Source organism: Cherax quadricarinatus, chromosome 81 (genome assembly GCF_038502225.1).
Source record: "Cherax quadricarinatus isolate ZL_2023a chromosome 81, ASM3850222v1, whole genome shotgun sequence".
NCBI lineage: Eukaryota > Metazoa > Arthropoda > Malacostraca > Decapoda > Parastacidae > Cherax > Cherax quadricarinatus.
In genome coordinates, this window is record NC_091372.1 from 3,121,094 (window position 1) to 3,139,073 (window position 17,980).

Here is a 17,980-nt window from a genome sequence, read left to right on the forward strand (position 1 = left end):
CAAATAATAAAAAATTGTTGCTAATACTTTTATCAAGGTCTACTATGAGGATGAGAAACAAGAGCAGTGCCAGGACTCTGCTTGGGACATACTGAACTTCTTTACTTAACTAAGACTAAATTTTGTTTTATTTACTAGTGCTGTTTGTGTTTTGTTATATAATTGCTTATTCATTTTCCTACTTTAGTTACTGATCCCATTTTATTGCCTCTCACTCCATGATCACATTTATCAGATTCCATTGTAAAGTGTGTAGACCACATTTACTTCTTGGTTGTCTTCCAAAGCCTCTATGATTTTGTCATAATCTGAAGGAGAGGTGGAGATATGTTGCAGTTTTTTTTTAACTGTAGTGTCAGCATGACTCTGGGAAGACAGTGATGGAATGAGTGATGATGAAAGTGTTTCTTCTTTTTCGGGTCAGCCTGCCTTGGTGGGAAACAGCCGATGTGTTAATAAAAGAAATCTTCCTTCTCTAAATAACTGTGTACTTGATAAATAATGAAGTTTATTTTTACAATTGATTGGTTGTGGTCTCATCATTCTGTCAAGGATTTTTATGTGTGAAAAAGTGCTGCTGGTCTTTAAGTTATCTTTTTTGATGCTCTGCTGTATCCTTGGTGCAGAGGAACTACAGCTGCACTTTTAAGGCATCTGGGGGTTTCCGACAAAAGAAGAGCTTCACTAACATTACTTGCAACTTAAGATATTGTTGCAGCCACTCCTTCAAGGGCCCTTGAAGGAGCATTACAAAGATTACACGAATTAGATAATACAAATTATCTTTTATTATCCTCTCAGGCGGGACTTACTGTGGCAGCGCTTGACAGCCAGCCTTCGAGAAGATGAGAGACAAAAGTTACCCAGAGAACAGGTCAGTCACAATGTTTCTTAGAGAACAGGTCAGTTACAGTGTTTCTCAGAGAACAGGTCATTCATGATTCTTAGAGAACATACATATACACACACATTTTCTTGGACTGCAAGAAGGCGTTTGACACAGTTCCACACAAGAGATTAGTGCAAAAACTGGAGGACCAAGCAGGGATAACAGGGAAGGCACTGTGATGGATCAGGGAATACTTGTCAGGAAGACAGCAGCGAGTCATGGCACGTGGCAAGGTGTCAGAGTGGGCACCTGTGACCAGCGGGGTCCTACAGGGGTCAGTCCTAGGACCAGTGCTGTTTCTGGTATTTGTGAACGACATGACAGAAAGAATAGAATCCGAAGTGTCCCTGTTTGCAGATGACGTGAAGTTGATGAGAAGAACTCATTCGATTGAAGACCAGGCAGAACTACAAAGGGATCTGGACAGGCTGCAGACCTGGTCCAGCAATTGGCTACTGGAGTTCAACCCCACCAAGTGCAAAGTCATGAAGATTGGGGAAGGGCAAAGAAGACCGCAGACGGAGTACAGTCTAGGGGGCCAGAGACTACAAACCTCACTCAAGGAAAAAGATCTTGGGGTGAGTATAACACCAGGCACATCTCCTGAAGCGCACATCAACCAAATAACTGCTGCAGCATATGGGCGCCTAGCAAACCTCAGAACAGCATTCCGACATCTTAATAAGGAATCGTTCAGGACCCTGTACACCGTGTACGTTAGGCCCAGTTTGGAACCCACACCTAGCCAAGCACGTAAAGAAACTAGAGAAAGTGCAAAGGTTTGCAACAAGACTAGTCCCAGAGCTAAGAGGTATGTCCTATGAGGAGAGGTTAAGGGAAATCAACCTGACGACACTGGAGGACAGGAGAGATAGGGGGGACATGATAACGACATACAAAATACTGAGAGGAATTGACAAGGTGAGCAAAGACAGGATGTTCCAGAGATGGGACACAGTTGGAAGTTGAAGACACAGATGAATCACAGGGATGTTAGGAAGTATTTCTTCAGCCACAGAGTAGTCAGGAAGTGGAATAGTTTGGGAAGCGATGTAGTGGAGGCAGGATCCATACATAGCTTTAAGCAGAGGTATGATAAAGCTCACGGTTCAGGGAGAGTGACTTAGTAGCTATCAGTGAAGAGGCGGGGCCAAGAGCTTGGATTCGACCCCTGCAACCTCAACTAGGTGAGTACATACACATCTTTCAACAAACTGGCCGTATCCCACTGAGGCAGGGTGGCCCAAAGAGAAAGAACAAAAGTTTATCTTTTTAACTTTAGTAATGTATACAAGAGAAGGGGTTACTAGCCCCTTGCTCCTGGCATGTTAGTCGCCTCTTACGACATGCATGGCTTACAGAGGAAGAATTCTGTTCTACTTCCCCATGGGATAAGCAAAAATAAGAACAAGAACTAGTAAGAAAATAGAAGAAAACCCAGAGGGGTGTGTATATATATGCTTGTACATGCATGTGTAGTGTGACCTAAGTGTAAGTAGAAGTAGCAAGATGTACCTGAAATCTTGCATATTAATGAGATTATATGATCCCTCAAGGGAGGTTCCTTGATGCTGGTGAAGGGTCTCTTGATCCAAGGAATTAGATCTGTGCTTTAATTCCTTGAATCGAGTCTGAGTGCCTTCCATTCTCCCCTAGTGCTGCATGATCCCTACAGGTTTAGCGCTCCCTCATGACTGTAATAACAATAATGACAATAATTCTGATTATTTGAGGTACAATTTATACTAACCTTTGCAAATTATTAAAGCTATTGATTTGGAAGTTGATGGATGAGTTTCATTTTTCATGGGTTACCTAAGTGGAAAATGGCCAGTGTATGTATTAAATTGTGAATGCTGGCAAATATATCTTTCTTGGGGTTGCTTTATCTTAATGGGAAATGGTTAATGTACTAAAAGAAGTAGTAATATGCAGGGCAAACAATATTTGTATTTTTTATATTAATTTCTTTGATTAAAGTAATTTATTTACTGGTTGTCTTACAGATACTTAGTGGTTTAAGCTTCAGTGAGCTGAGTGAACTGTTGAGCATGGTGAGTGTTGAGCCTCTGAGTGCAGTCGACCCACAACTCTTACCCCTCCTGTCTAAACCTCTGCAGTGGTACCAAGGTCTGACCAGGGTCTTACAGTCCAAGTACCAGGAGCGCCACAGGTACACTACTCTTATTAACAGTCAATCCTTAATTTAATGGACTAATGGTGATTATTATTGAAAGAGACAAAACTGTTTACCATGATCATAGCAGTTATGGACAGTTCTGTAAACAACTTTTTTTTCAGAATACAGTAACCCAGCAGATTTTGTCCCATATTTCTAAAGTTTGTTGTATTACGATAAGTTAAATCAAGGGTTTATAATATATTATAACATTGAATAATTATGAAATTTAAGCGTTACGAATAAATATGAAATATACGTTAAGGTCAAAATTAGGTAAATATTCTCATTAAATTTATGATTTTTAAAGTATAAAAATTAACATAGAAGAGGTTGTACAGTTATACAGTTTAGTACATGATGAGGAAGTGTGCCATTATCACCATTTCCATTTCTCTCCTTGATGCTGGTGAGGGGCTCTTGAGCTAGGGAATTGGACCTGTGTTCTGATTGCCTGAATTGAGTCTGAATACCTTCCATTCCCCCCCCCCTCCCACATGCTCTGTATAATCCTATGGGTTTAGCACTCTCCCATGATTATAATAATAATAATCTCATTGACTCTCTCTCTCTCTCTCATTTATTCATTTTACCTTGTTTATTCATTTTACCTTGTTTACTCACCTCTCACTTTATATTAAGACTACAGATATTTTAAGGTAAGTAAAGAGTGTACTGTATATGCATTTTATCACTCAGGGGCACTTTAAATGTTGTTGTACATTATGTGTGGGTGGCGTAGCCTGGCTGGCTGCCATACCTCCCACACCTGACTTTTCTTACAAATAAATACTACTCATCTTTCACCCTACATTAACACTACATATATTTTAAGGTAAGTAATAGGTGTACTGTGTGTGTATTTTACTTTTTATTGTTTTTTAATGCCTAGTTCTAATGCTAATGTAATATATGTTAGTGTAAACTTGATATCTGACATTTATACACATTTATAAGTGGAAAAAATAGCATTCTGCTTTCTGGCAATGTCCGCTTTCCGGCGGTAGCCTGGAACCTGACTTGCTGTATAAGTGGGGCTCTACTGCATATATGTATAATGTAGTCTCTTGGACACTTTATGTATACTAAGACTTGATATACACTTTTTTTCAGTACAGTATGGACCTTGAATGTATAAATTGTTGTGAAGGATATGCTTTATGACTTTACTGTATTCTGTATATATATTTTCTCTTCAAATAGGAGTTTAACATCTAATGACGGTAACATTCAGCATGTGGTGGTGCTAAGCTCGACGTGTTCTGATGCCTTTATGATGCTCTCTATAAATCTCCATCATCAGAAAGCAGTAAGTAGTTATGTCTCTGTCTAAATATAAATACATTGCCACTTCTTATAAGAGGCTGCATATTCACAACTGACTCAGAAATTGGTGATACATCTGTAAACAAAGTACATAATTGTTTTTTTCAATGCACCAGCCATATCCCACCAAGGCAGGGGTTACCTAAAAAGAAAAACCAATGTTTTTCCTTTTACATTTAATAATTTATACAGGAAAGGGGGTTACTAGCCCCTTGCTTCCAGCATTTTAGTCGCCACCTACAACACATATGACTTACAGAGGAAGAATTTTGTTCCATTTCCCCATGAAGATAAAAGGAATAAAGAAGAACAAGAACTAGTAAGAAAATAGAAGAAAACCCAGATGGGTGTATATATATGCTTGTACATGCATGTATAGTGTGACCTAAGTGTAAGTAGAAGCAGCAAGATATACCTGTTATCCTATGTATTTCTTCTTTCTTCTTTCAACAGACCGGCAGTATCTCACCGAGGCAGGGTGGTCCAAAAAGAAAAACAAAAGTTCCTCTTTTTAACTTTAGTAATGTATACAGAAGGGGTGGCCTGGTGGCTAAAGCTCCCGCTTCACACACGGAGAGCCCGAGTTCGATTCCTGGCAGGTGGAAACATTTCGACACGTTTCCTTACACCTGTTGTCCTGTTCACCTTGTAGCAAATAGATACCTGGGTGTTAAGCGGCTGGTGTGGGTCGCATCCTGGGGGACAAGATTGAGGACCCCAATGGAAATAAGTTAGTCCTTGATGACACACTGACTTTCTTGGGTTATCCTGGGTGGCTAACCCTCCAGGTTAGCCACCTTATCTTATCTTACTAGCCCCTTGCTCTCAGAATGTTAATCACCTCTTATGACACGCATGGCTTACGGAGGAAGAATTCTGTTTCACTTCCCCATTGAGATAAGAGCAAATAAAGAAGAACAAGAACTCGTAGGCAATGTGTGGTGTGAATATAATGCAGAGAATCCGTAGTTTAGAGATTAGGAGGAGGTTCAGGATTACCAAAACTATTATCCAGAGGGCTGAGGAGGGGTTATTGAGATGGTTTGGACATGTAGAGAGGGTGGAACAAAATAGAATGACTTCGAGAGTGTATAAATCTGTAGTGGAGGGAAGGCGGGGTAGGGGTCAGCCTAAGAAAGGTTGGAGGGAAGGGGTAAAGGAGGTTTTGTGTGTGTGGGGTTTGAACTTCCAGCAGGCGTGCATGAGTGTGTTAGATAGGAGTAAATGGAGACAAATGGTTTTTAGGACTTGATGTGCTGTTGGAGTGCAAGCAAGGTAATGTTTATGAAGGGATTCAGGGAAACCAGCAGGCCGGACTTGATTCCTGGAGATGGTAAGTGCAGTGCCGGCACTCTGAAGGAGGGGTGTTAATGTTGCAGTTTTATAACTGTAGTGTAAGCATACCTCTGCCAAGATGATGATGGAGTGAATGATGAAAGTTTTTCTTTTTCGGGCCACCCTGCCTTGGTGGGAAACTGCCGATGTGTTAATAAATAAAAATAATAATAAAGAACTAGTAAGAAAATAGAAGAACACCCTGAGGAGTGTGTATATATATACTTGTAAATGTGTGTGTAGTGTGACCTAAGTGTAAGTAGAAGTAGCAAGATGTACCTGAAATTTTGCGTGTTTATGAGACAGAAAAAAAGACACCAGCAATCCTCCTCCTTTTTCTTTCAACAAACCGGCCGTATCCCACCAAGGCAGGGTGGCCCAAAAAAGAAAAATGAAAGTTTCTCTTTTTAAATTTAGTGATTTATACAGAAGGGGTTACTAGCCCCTTGCTCCCGGCATTTTAGTTGCCTCTTACAACACGCATGGCTTATGGAGGAAGAATTCTGTTCCACTTTCCCATGGACATAAGAGGAAATAAACAAGAACTAGAAAGAAAATAGAAGAAAACCCAAAGGAGTGTGTATATATTCTTCTTTCAACAAACCGGCCGTATCCCACCAAGGCGGGGTGGCCCAAAAAGAAAAACAAAAGTTTCTCTTTTTAAATTTAGTAATTTATACAGGAGAAGGGGTTACTAGCCCCTTGCTCCCGGCATTTTAGTCGCCTCTTACAACAGAATTCTGTTCCACTTCCCCATGGAGATAAGAGTAAATAAACAAGAACAAGAACTAGAAAGAAAATAGCAGAAAACCCAAAGGGGTGTGTGTGTATATATATGCTTGTACATGTATGTGTAGTGTGACCTAAGTTTAAGTAGAAGTAGCAAGATGTACCTGAAATCTTTCATGTTTGTGAGACAGAAAAATGGACACCAACAATCCTACCATCATGTAAAACAATTACAGGCTTCCATTTTACACTCACTTGGCAGGACGGTAGTACCTCCCTCAGTGGTTGCTGTCTACCAGCCTACTACCACAGGACGGTAGTACTTCCCTGGGCAGTTGCTGTCTATCAACCTACTACCTCCAGATTATAATATACTTGTAAAATAAAGGACACACAAGCAAAACATGTGTTACACCACAGTAAACATTTACCCATTATGGACTGAAAACAAGGATATCTTATTTACAAAGAAAATAACAGGGCTAAATACAGGTGTCTTGAGGCTGCCACCATCCACCTCACCAATACCACAGAACAAAACAGATGGATGTACCCATTTCACAGATAATTTTGTATCAGCATGTAAAACAAGTTACTACAACCTGACTCTCGACCTTGTCTTTGTCCAGCATCACTTGAACTCATCTGTGACAACACACAACCTCTCCCAACAACACATTGCTATCACCATGTGCTATTCACACCATGTTTTTATTTACACGTATTCCATGCACAGTGGTACCTAGAGTTACGAGCAGCTCCCAACTCGAACAATTATGCAAGTGTATTTTTGTAAGTGCTTTTGTAAGTGTATTTTTGGGGGTCTGAAACTGATTAATCTAATTTTCATTATTCCTTGTGGGAGGAGTAAATTCATTCGGTATCGGCACTTGAACAGCCTTCTGGAACAAATTAAGCTTGTAACACAAGGTACCACTATACTATTGGACAAAACTCCCAAGTGGGTAAAACATTGCATTAAGAAAAAACTCCTTTGTTGAAATTTTTTTACTATCACAAAGTTAAAAATATAATTTTTCAGGTTCTCCATATTGTAATTTTTATATTAGATTGATATAAAATTGCTGTAAATTCTATAACTAATATAGATTAGTGTAATTTATCTAAAAAATTTTTACTTGTAAATTTTTAAACTAAATATAATGTTTAAACAAAATAATGAAAATTATAGAAATTCAGCTTGTTAAGACTCAGGTTGCATATCTGATAGAAAATGAAGACTGTTAATGTTGTGTCTTCAGGAACTATGCTGTGTATACAAGCAACTGAAGGGTGAGGGGTCATCACGAGCATCCATAGACTGTCGTATTCAAGGTCTTATACAAGACTTCGTCAATGCCTGTTGTTTCCACCTGTGGTGCGGCCTTCTGTAATTCTGCAACTTGCATATGGGTTATCAGATTGACAAACCCTTCCAAATTATATTTCTTTATAAAATTATTCTGTAATGGTAATAAATTGAATTCAAATGTATTTTAATGTTTACAAAATTAATGCTGTGTAGATGAAAATGAAGTTTGAAACAAAAAAAAACTTTAAGTATTATTCTGCTTGAGGAGAGAGATATTAGGCTATACAGAAAATATGTTAGCTACTGTGTATAGTCCATCCCATTATAATGGTGAAGAGAGTTGAAAACCTGGTCCATCCCATGAGGTGAAAAGAAGTGAGGACTTCGTCCATTCCATAAGGTGAAGAGAGATGAGAACTTGAGTCATTTGATTTGTGCAGCTATGCAATAGAGTTAAGGTGACTTAGGAGGATATGGGAGAGTAGCGCAGTAAGTGTAAAATGACTTTGTTTGGCTCTGCTGAGTCATAGATTTGGATGAAAGTCGTTTTCATGCTTTTCTTCCTGATCATATCTTCATGTAACAGAGTGTATTTTTTCCCTATGAACTACACACTTTTTTCCCTACAGAGAATTTGCTGCTCCCACCGTAAGAAATGATGCAGACTCTGGCTGTGTTGATTGATATATTGCAGAAATAAAGTCTAGTAATGTTCTTAATGGTTTGGGATAATCCCACTGCCACATTAATTATTAACTTTTTGAAGAATGGATGCATCTGTGGAAGTACGTATACAGCAGTAGACCTCATTCTTCCGGGGGGGATTCCAAGATGCAGCATGTCTTATTTCTGCAATCTTCAATATGTTGCTGACTGAGCTTAATCCTAGCAAGGCTGTTGGAGATACAACAGCACTCTTCGCTCTGCAATGTTGTATGACCCTTTTGGGTTTAGCCTGATTACAGTGACACTTCTTTTTTTAAGTATTCAGTGCTGCAAATCCTATGGGCTCTGGGGAAGAACCTGACCAGGACCCCATGTTTGGTTTATCTGTTATTGCGACAAATATGGATAAAGTCACTCTTACTGGTGGGTTTTTTGTAGACCTTCAGTTGGGTGTATTGTCATTTTTGAGTAACAAACGGATTAGTCTCTCCCCTTGATGCTCTACTAAAAGATGGAAATATGTTCAGATTCAAGGTCTACAGAGGACCCATCAATAAGGATGACCTAATCCCATATTTTTCAAACTGTGATAGAAAAATCAGGTGTGGGGTTCTGACTTGGTTCTTCTGTGGAGCTTTGGAGAAGTACTGCTACATTGACAGCTTTGCTGCACTTTAATTCCCCAGCATTTTATTGCAGATTGTAGACATGAGGCAAAATATGACCTGGAATCCCTGAGAACACAGGTCACCAGGCATTTAGTTCTTTTCATTGCTAACTACTACTAGAGTTACACCCATTCTCCACTAAATTAAAACTGCTGTGTGTGGTATCATCTAAAACATTAAGAACATCACAAGACCCTGTATCCACAAAACATCTAACAGCACAGATAACATCTACATCATTCCTTGTGTTGGGTGCAGCAGATTCTACATGAGGAAGCTTCTCATTATCTTAACACATAACTAGAACATATATACATGTGTATAACACTGCCTATTATGCACAACTTTTGGGATAAAACCCATCTCTTCAAGACAGGGTCAGAATATGCATGGAAGATGCCTCCAACTATCTGAACTTACGACTGTAGAGAAAAATCATGGTGCTTTCACACTTACCTACCTTCTACATCACCTGACCACGCCCAAACAGCAGCTCAAGTTGGATGACCAGGTTCTCACCTCCACTCTTTGCCTGATATTTTATCTGTGTAATTGAATAAAGTTCTTAATTAGTGAAGCATTGTAATGTAAAGGTTTATGCCGTTTCGTGTCATTACCTCGGAAAAGTTATGGTAATTAATGAAGGTGATGTAGTAGTTAAAGTTTGCCATTATTCAGTTCAAAGACCTAGTCACTTATGAGCCATCTTTACATTTTAAATTAAGTCATTATTCAAGGAGAGAATAGCTAGTTACACTTTATCTGTGATTCCAAGAGAAACATCGTAACATATCTGAGTCATGACACTGTAATAACATGATTGTAAACAACTCACAGAGCAGAAAGGTTTCAACCCCATGGCAAGTCAATCATAAATCTAGCAGGTCAGTATTCAGTGGTGGCACCAATGGAGGAGAACTGGTGCTGAAGCCCCCTCATAATCGTTACTATCCCCACTAAATAATAATGCAGCTTCAAAAAACATCCTCTAGCTTTCCCCCTCCCTCCCTTTCCAATCAGATTGCCACCACAAAGCTCCCTCTGTACAGGCATTTTGGAGCTGCCCCTGTCAGTACTTTTATCACTGTACTATACTGGCCGAATAAGATACATCCAACTAGGTATATTTCTGTACACTAGTTTTAGGACTGGCTTGACATGAGTTTGAATCCTGTTCTATTAGAATTTTAGTGTTTCTTACCAAAGCTTCATTTCCCTTTCTAGCACATTGGCTCTCTGTCAAGGTAGGTAGGGTTATCCAAAGAGAACAAAATATTCACCATCATTCATTCATTCAGTTTTCTTGCCAAAAATGTAAACATTACAATTCAAATGATCCTCTGACCTGCAACATCCTCACCCCTCTTCAAAGTGCAGGCACTATACTTCCCACCTCTTGAACTTAAATTTGGTTTACCAGTTCCTCTAAATGCTATCATAATGTTATATTGCTCTCACACCAGCAGCCCATCAAACTGCTCGTCTTCATTTACCCCAATCTAACACATGCCTGCTGGATTCTCAAGCCCCTACCACTTTAAACCTTTACATCCTCCAACCCTTCCTGGGATGACCCTTACACTTCTCCTATCCACCCTGGATTTATACACCCTCTTAGTTGTCCTAATATGCTCCATCCTCTCTCAATACCCAAACCACCTCAACAACCCCTCCTTTGCCCTCTGAACCATACCTTCCATAACCACATATACTTCTCTTTTCTACACTCAAAACTTTTTACATAATATTCAGACCACACATTGCTCTCAAACATGAATATATGCCCATAACATTGCCACTGCCTCCAGCCTTCTTCTCACTACAATATTTAAAGCCCATTCTTCATCCATAGAAAAGGATTGATACAACTATACATTGGTACATTCTTCTTTTTTGCCTACATAGATGAATTTCTTTATTCCCACAGATTCTTCAGCACTTCACTTGCCCATTTTCATCTGTTCTGTTATTCACCTTATCTTTCAGGCCCAAATAGCAACATGTCCACTCCCAATTATCTAAATACTTTCACTTCTTCTCCTTCCCATCTGATGTCCAATCTTACATTGCCTAGACTTATTGTTACCCTCACCGCCTTGTCTTTTGTATGTTGTCCTTTACTTTCCTTCTTTCACACAGTCTTCCACCAAATTTTATTTCTTCTCTTCAGAATCTCCCAAAAGAACCATATCATCGGCAAACTGCAACTGTAACAATTCACTTCATATCAGATTCATTACCTTTTAATCTATTACTTCTCCCCAGCACATCATTAACCTTTATGATTCCAACTATAAACATTAGACAACCAATTTGAAATCCCACTTCCCTATCTAAAGACTACTTTCATTTGAAAATGATCGCCTTCTCTTGCATACCTTATCCTAAGCCTCATTCTTTGCATAAAGACATTTTACTGCTTTAATAACGTGCTATCTATTCTATACATCTGCCACATTACATCCTAATCCACATTATCATATGCTTTTTTTTTTAAATCCATAAATGTGACAAACAATATTTTATTCCTATTTAAGGATTGTTCCCATAGCTTCAATGTAAACACTTGATCAACACATCCTCAATCCTTCTTGCTTCTCCCTGTTTCTTACTCCTAACTCTTTCATTAATAATCCTGGTACCCTCAACAGATTTATTCCTCTGTAATTCTTACTTGCTCTTTTATCCCCTTTTTCATTATACAAAGGAGCTCTGCATGCTTAATTTGTAAAAAAAATATCAATAAAATGTATTAATATTAGTGATCATTGAAATTATTTATGATTGTAAATTTACCTAATCTGCAAATTCAAAATGCAGTAGAACCCCTGTATCTGTAGATTGGGTTTCTGCAGTTTCAGTTATCTGCTGGAAAATTTCAGAAATAAACAATTCATAAGTTTGAAATTGCACACCATTCTAAGTGACATGGTGAAACCAGTAATATGGACATTTGAAAAATTTGATGAAGTGTTTTGAATTGCACAAACTTTAAAGGAAAAAATCATGGATTACGATCCTGTGATGGAACACAAAATTAAAGTCACCCATATTATCACTGAAGCATTAGAACCTCTGCAGCAAATGTTTGAGGAGCTGAAAATAAAGAAACAACAACTTCCTATCACAATGTTTCTTCCAAAAGGTTGAAAAACAAACCATCTTCACTACTGATGATCCCCAACCATTAACATTGTAATGTCTTACTGTGTGTAATTTATCAATTAAACTTTATCATAGGTATGTATGTAAACAAAAAATAACTTATAATGTAGGATTCTCTACTGTCCACACTTTCGGGTGTCCGCAGTAGGTCTTGGACTATATCACCTGGAGATACGGGGGAACTACTGTAACTTGTGGTGGCTTGTGTACTTTTAAACCAAACCTTAAGTAATCAGTGCTACCTAGTACAAATATTGTTACAGTATTATTATTATGTGGCAGCACTAAACTCATATGGGCTTAGAAAAAAGTATGTCTTTTAGTGCTTACCCAGTTTCACATAGTGCATTTCTTTCTTAAAAGACAGTCTATTTATTTCTGTTTAGCTTATACTCATAACTGTTGTTCAAGCCATTATGGAAGTATTAGTCAGCTACTTATATGTCATATTAGCCAGGCGCCTTTGCCCTTTGTGTCTGCAGCGACCACAAGTGTGACTAGCCAGTGTTGGTGACCACAGGTATGACTAGCCAGTGTTGGTAACCACAAGTGTGACTAGCAAGTGTTGGTAACCACAAGTGTGACTAGCCAGTGTTGGTGACCACAGGTATGACTAGCCAGTGTTGGTGACCACAGGTATGAGTAGCCAGTGTTGGTGACAACAGGTATGAGTAGCCAGTGTTGATGACCACAGGTATGAGTAGCCAGTGTTGATGACCACAGGTATGAGTAGCCAGTGTTGGTGACCACAGGTATGAGTAACCAGTGTTGGTGACCACAAGTATGACTAGCTAGTGTTGGTGACCACAAGTGTGAGTAGCCAGTGGTGGTGATCACAAGTATGACTAGCCAGTGTTGGTGACAACCTTATTACATAGGTAATTGTCATCTTTCACAGCACCTGAGGAAATATTACATTTTAACCTCTGGAAAAATTCATCTGATAACTTACATGAAGATTAATATGGTAGACACTGACACCTCACATTATTAGTCTTCTTGAATATCTTGAATAAATTTATACCATTCCACTATTGTTTGCTAAGTTTACTTCTTAATGCTTGTGCAGTACAAACAAAATTATTATTACATTCCCCCCAAAAAACACTGAACCCATATGTGTCAAATAATGCTATGGTGTAATTGTTTTTATGGCTGAATTGTATGTCATTCTCGTAGCATTTATCCATATTGCATCTATGCCTGTGTCATCATTTGTGGTAGTTTCAGACTCCCTTAGTGCTTTACAGGCTATAAGAAAATTTGATACACCTCATCCCCTGGTTCTTCGTATCCAACTTTGGTTACACTGTATCTGTAGCAAGCATAAAGATATTGTTTTTTGTTGAATCCCTGGTCATGTTGACGTACAGGGCAATGAACAGGCAGACACTGCTGTGTGGTCAGCAGTATATGACCTCCCAGTTTCATATAGAGGTGTTCCATTAATAACAAAAAAAGGCACAATACCGTGACTGGAACGATACACAAATAACCCGCACATAAAAGAGAGAAGCTTACGACGACGTTTCGGTCCTATTTTGTAAATGGTCCAAGTCGGACCGAAACGTCGTCGTAAGCTTCTCTCTTTTATGTGCGGGTTATTTGTGTGAGGTGTTCCATTCACAGACTATTTTGCTGTAATTGCTACCCACGTTCACACCCGTTGGCAACAACGTTGGTCTGATCTGCTGCATAACAAATTACATTCTATTAAACCAAGTATAGGTTTCAGGCCATCTTGTCATCAATGTCGAGGTTGGGAGACTGCTCTCTCTTGTCTTCGCATAGGCCACACTCATCTTACTCACAGGTATCTCATGGAGAGGTGCCCTTTTCCACTCTGTGAGAATATGTCAGGTTCCAGTTTCTGTTAGCCATATTCTGTTGGACTGCCCACTCTAACAACGAGCATTCAGAATTTACCCCCAATGTCGTCACTGCTTTACTGCCCTTACTTTACCTTCCCTTCTTGCTGATGGATTTTCCTTTAACCCACTCATTGACTTCTTGACAGCAACTGATTACTGCACAAACTCTGATGATGATGCCTCTAGCACTCCTCACAGCCTTTTCTACCTCAATCTCTTGATACCCTCTACCCTTGCACTATCCACTGCCCTGCTGCACTCCATGACCTAATAATAATCCCTCTTCCTCTTGCTACCCAATACTCCTGCATCCTTCCCTGCCCTGCTGCACTGTATGACCCTTGTAGGTTTAGTGGTTTTTTTTTATTATGATAATAATTGTAGTTTATAAGCAATAAACTCGTATTCACTCACAACACAGCCAATCCTCAGAACTTCAGGCACAGTTCTTGTAGATGTTACACTGGTTAATTCATCTGTAGTTTGGAAGTCACAAAGATGCTGACTGCTATTGTAGTATGAACACACTTAGAGCTAAACTGATTGAAATATGTTAAAATGAATTTTTGTTCTGATATGTATGTACAGTGTATTTGTACTTCCACTCCCTGTAAATTACCTGTGGACAATTTTGGGGATTTCTGTCCCCAAGCCTAGTCCAATACTGTCCCCCAGACCTTTCCCTCACTATCCCCAGCCCCATCTTACACTGTCCTCCAGCCTCATCCCTGTCTCTTTTATCATTTTTCTATTATATATTGCAGTAAATTCCTCAGCACTCGGAAATGGTCCTGGTACATTATTGGTTACCATCCCAGATGTCAAACTAACCTTGTTTTTTGGCAATGACTCAAGAAGGAAGACACATTGCTACAATGTAGCAGTTTCAGTGACAGAAAGAGCTGCAATATCTTGTTTCATAATTTGAAATTATAAGATTTTATATAGATAACATTACTGATCATTTAATATTGAAAGTTTTGGTCCTCTACAATCTTACCCATTATAATAAATCCTTCATCTTGCTAACAAGATAAAGTGACGGGTGACCCTAAAACAAGGAATCACATTCACTATCATTCATTCAACTGCTGTCTTGCTAACAAAACTATTTGCCAAAAAGAGGCACTAAAGCCATGTTTGAGTCTATAACAACAACATTCCTTTATAAGAAAGATCTTGCTAGAATAGATATTACGTTTCCAATAAAAACTGATTAAACATTTAAGGTCCATTTTGATTTTCAAACTTTTTTGTGAATATAATAATCATTCTTGTTTTAACTGTATACCTTAGGATTATTTTGCTGGTTCCTGAGTAAAGTCAAGATAGCTATGGTTTTGGATGTATTAGAAAGAATTTTTTTCTATTATGCAAGTAGCATCTCATATTTCTGTTTAATTAGTTATTATTATATGCTGGTATGTAAATGTTATTATTATAAAACATTATTATTGAATTGTATTTAGAAATAAATGCTGAACCTGTATGACTGAGAGATGTACATCTGTGTATATACACTACATACACTGCACACGTGTGTGCACTATGCACAGACTACATATACATTATGCACGTGCATACGAACATTCACACACCCAACCCCCCTATCCCCCCCAGTGAAGAGGCAGGGCCAGGAGCTATGAACCAACCCCTGTAACCACAAATAGGTGAATACACTCACACACTTGCCTGGTGGTGAACAAGTTACATGCAGCCTTAATGACCTTTGATTAATCAATAGGCTTTAACCTGTAAACTGTCCAAATGTATATACACTGTACTACATTCTCTCCTGTAGTGCCCCAACTTTTTTTGAGAAAAAAAAAATTGTTTTTTTTTTAGTAGGAAAAAAGAGCATATGGTACCCAGGCATCCCCAATTATTTTAATATGGCGCACAGTGAGTGCGCACACCCATTCTCTCATGTCTAGGCGACTCAGGCTTATCGTGGCAATGTTGAATGTATGACAAATAAAACATATATATACGTTTGGGGCACTAGCAGTAAAAACATATATGTACGTTTGGACCATTTACGGGTTAAACCCCATTAATAAGCAAGCAGTTAACCTGCATAGGTCATACAGCTTGATATATTAAGATACACATGATACAAGATATTAATTATTTTCAGAACTGTAATAGTTCTCATTTTCTACACAGTTGCAAAATAAAGACTGATGATGAATCCTTCGGTCTGAAGACCGACAAGTTTTCTCTCCAAGATAATGAACATTATTAACTTCAACGCTACAAATCTTTTACACTTTTTATATTTTCACTGACGTGTACAGTATAGATAAACAATTTTAAACATTTAAAATTGTTTGCAGTACCTTGAAGACTTTGTATGTTAATTGTATTGTTTCAGTAAATACTTGTGTTAACTTCATTCTATATAGTATATGATGTAAATGCATTGGAAATGTGAATATTGTATACAGTTACAATTTATTATAAATAATTACATATAAAAATGTGTTTATATACTTCCCTATCAGTTATTTTAACTTTTCTTTATATATATACATAACTAGCAATGGTTGACCAAATTTTGGTATGCATGTATGTATTTGAGTAACGCAGAATGTACACTTTGATGCTTTTTTCATTTACTAAAGCTTTTAGAATATATTAAATAAACACATTGTATTTTCATACGAGTTAACTAATGTAAGTTTTAATATGCACCATCATAAAATAAATGAAATGCATGAAGAGTGAAGCCTGGCTTTATAATAATATATAAATGTTTATAATGTATTACTCTCTATATAGCGAACATATATTTCTAGTGAAACATTTTAAGATTGCAGAATTTCCTTTATAGTCAACCCCTCCATTTGCTAGGGTAGTTTGAGTGGCTAAATTATGTTTTTTTTTTAAAGACTATTAGACAGTGCCATCAAGGGAGGTTACCAGGTGCTAGTGAAGGAGGATTCTTGATCTAATAGTTACCCTTCTCTTCCTTACATTAAACCTGGTAACTGATCCCCAGACACTATCATCTTTATTGTGTCTAGGAATATTATAATACAGGACTACAAAAAAGTTTTGCAATGTATCAGAGGCTTATAATTTGATCATAGGTTATTTTTCAGTATTTTTGTCATACTTTTGTTAAATTGGTTTATATTATTAGAGGATCATTTAGAAACAGAATTTTTTAAAAATGTGCAAATTTTAGGAAAAGCTTTAAAATATATATCACTTTTATCAAAACACTGATGTGTGTGTATGATGTATATCTCAACATTCTAAATGTGTTTTATATTAAATAAACACATGCAAAACTTCTGAGAGTGCCATTATGTATGAGTAATAATCATGATTTTGTTTTTGTCTGAGTTTTCTTGGATAAATACATCAATAACTTTGACAAGCAGTAGAGAGGGAAAGTTCATTGAGGATTATTCCCCAGTTATGCACTGCTGGGCATTGCTGGGCTCTGTTGGGCACTGCTGGGCAGTGGTGGTGCAGTAAGATGTGCCTTCTGTAAAAATAAATATATCATTAATATTCCTGTATGCTCTTAAGAGTAATTACACAAATACGTATTTATAAAGCTAGCTAGCTGTATTAGCCTGTTATTATTCATTACATAAAACATTGAGTAATGAATATATATGCAGGACTGCAAAGGTTACTTTCTGATGGGCATTATTACTTGTAATATTGCAAATAAATGTTAAGAAATAATACATTGGTATTTTTCGCATATAATTTTTTTTAACACACTGGCCATTTCCCACCGAGGCAGGGCGACCCAAAAAGAAAGCAAAAACTTTCATCGTCATTCAACACTTTCACCATTACTCATACATAATCATTGTCTTT

General features: G+C 37.9%; 1 protein-coding gene across 1 annotated transcript in view; it reads left to right on the forward strand.

Annotated features, from left to right (window-relative positions):
* Positions 1–17,842, forward strand: part of LOC128699781 (KICSTOR complex protein SZT2) — an 807,931-nt gene extending 790,089 nt beyond the window's left edge. Inside the window, 4 exon segments of the mRNA XM_070102247.1 lie at positions 802–874; positions 2,896–3,062; positions 4,272–4,377; positions 7,721–17,842. Coding sequence (XP_069958348.1) covers positions 802–874; positions 2,896–3,062; positions 4,272–4,377; positions 7,721–7,852 — 478 coding nt within the window. The 3' untranslated portion in view covers positions 7,853–17,842.
* Positions 17,843–17,980: the final 138 nt, after the last annotated feature.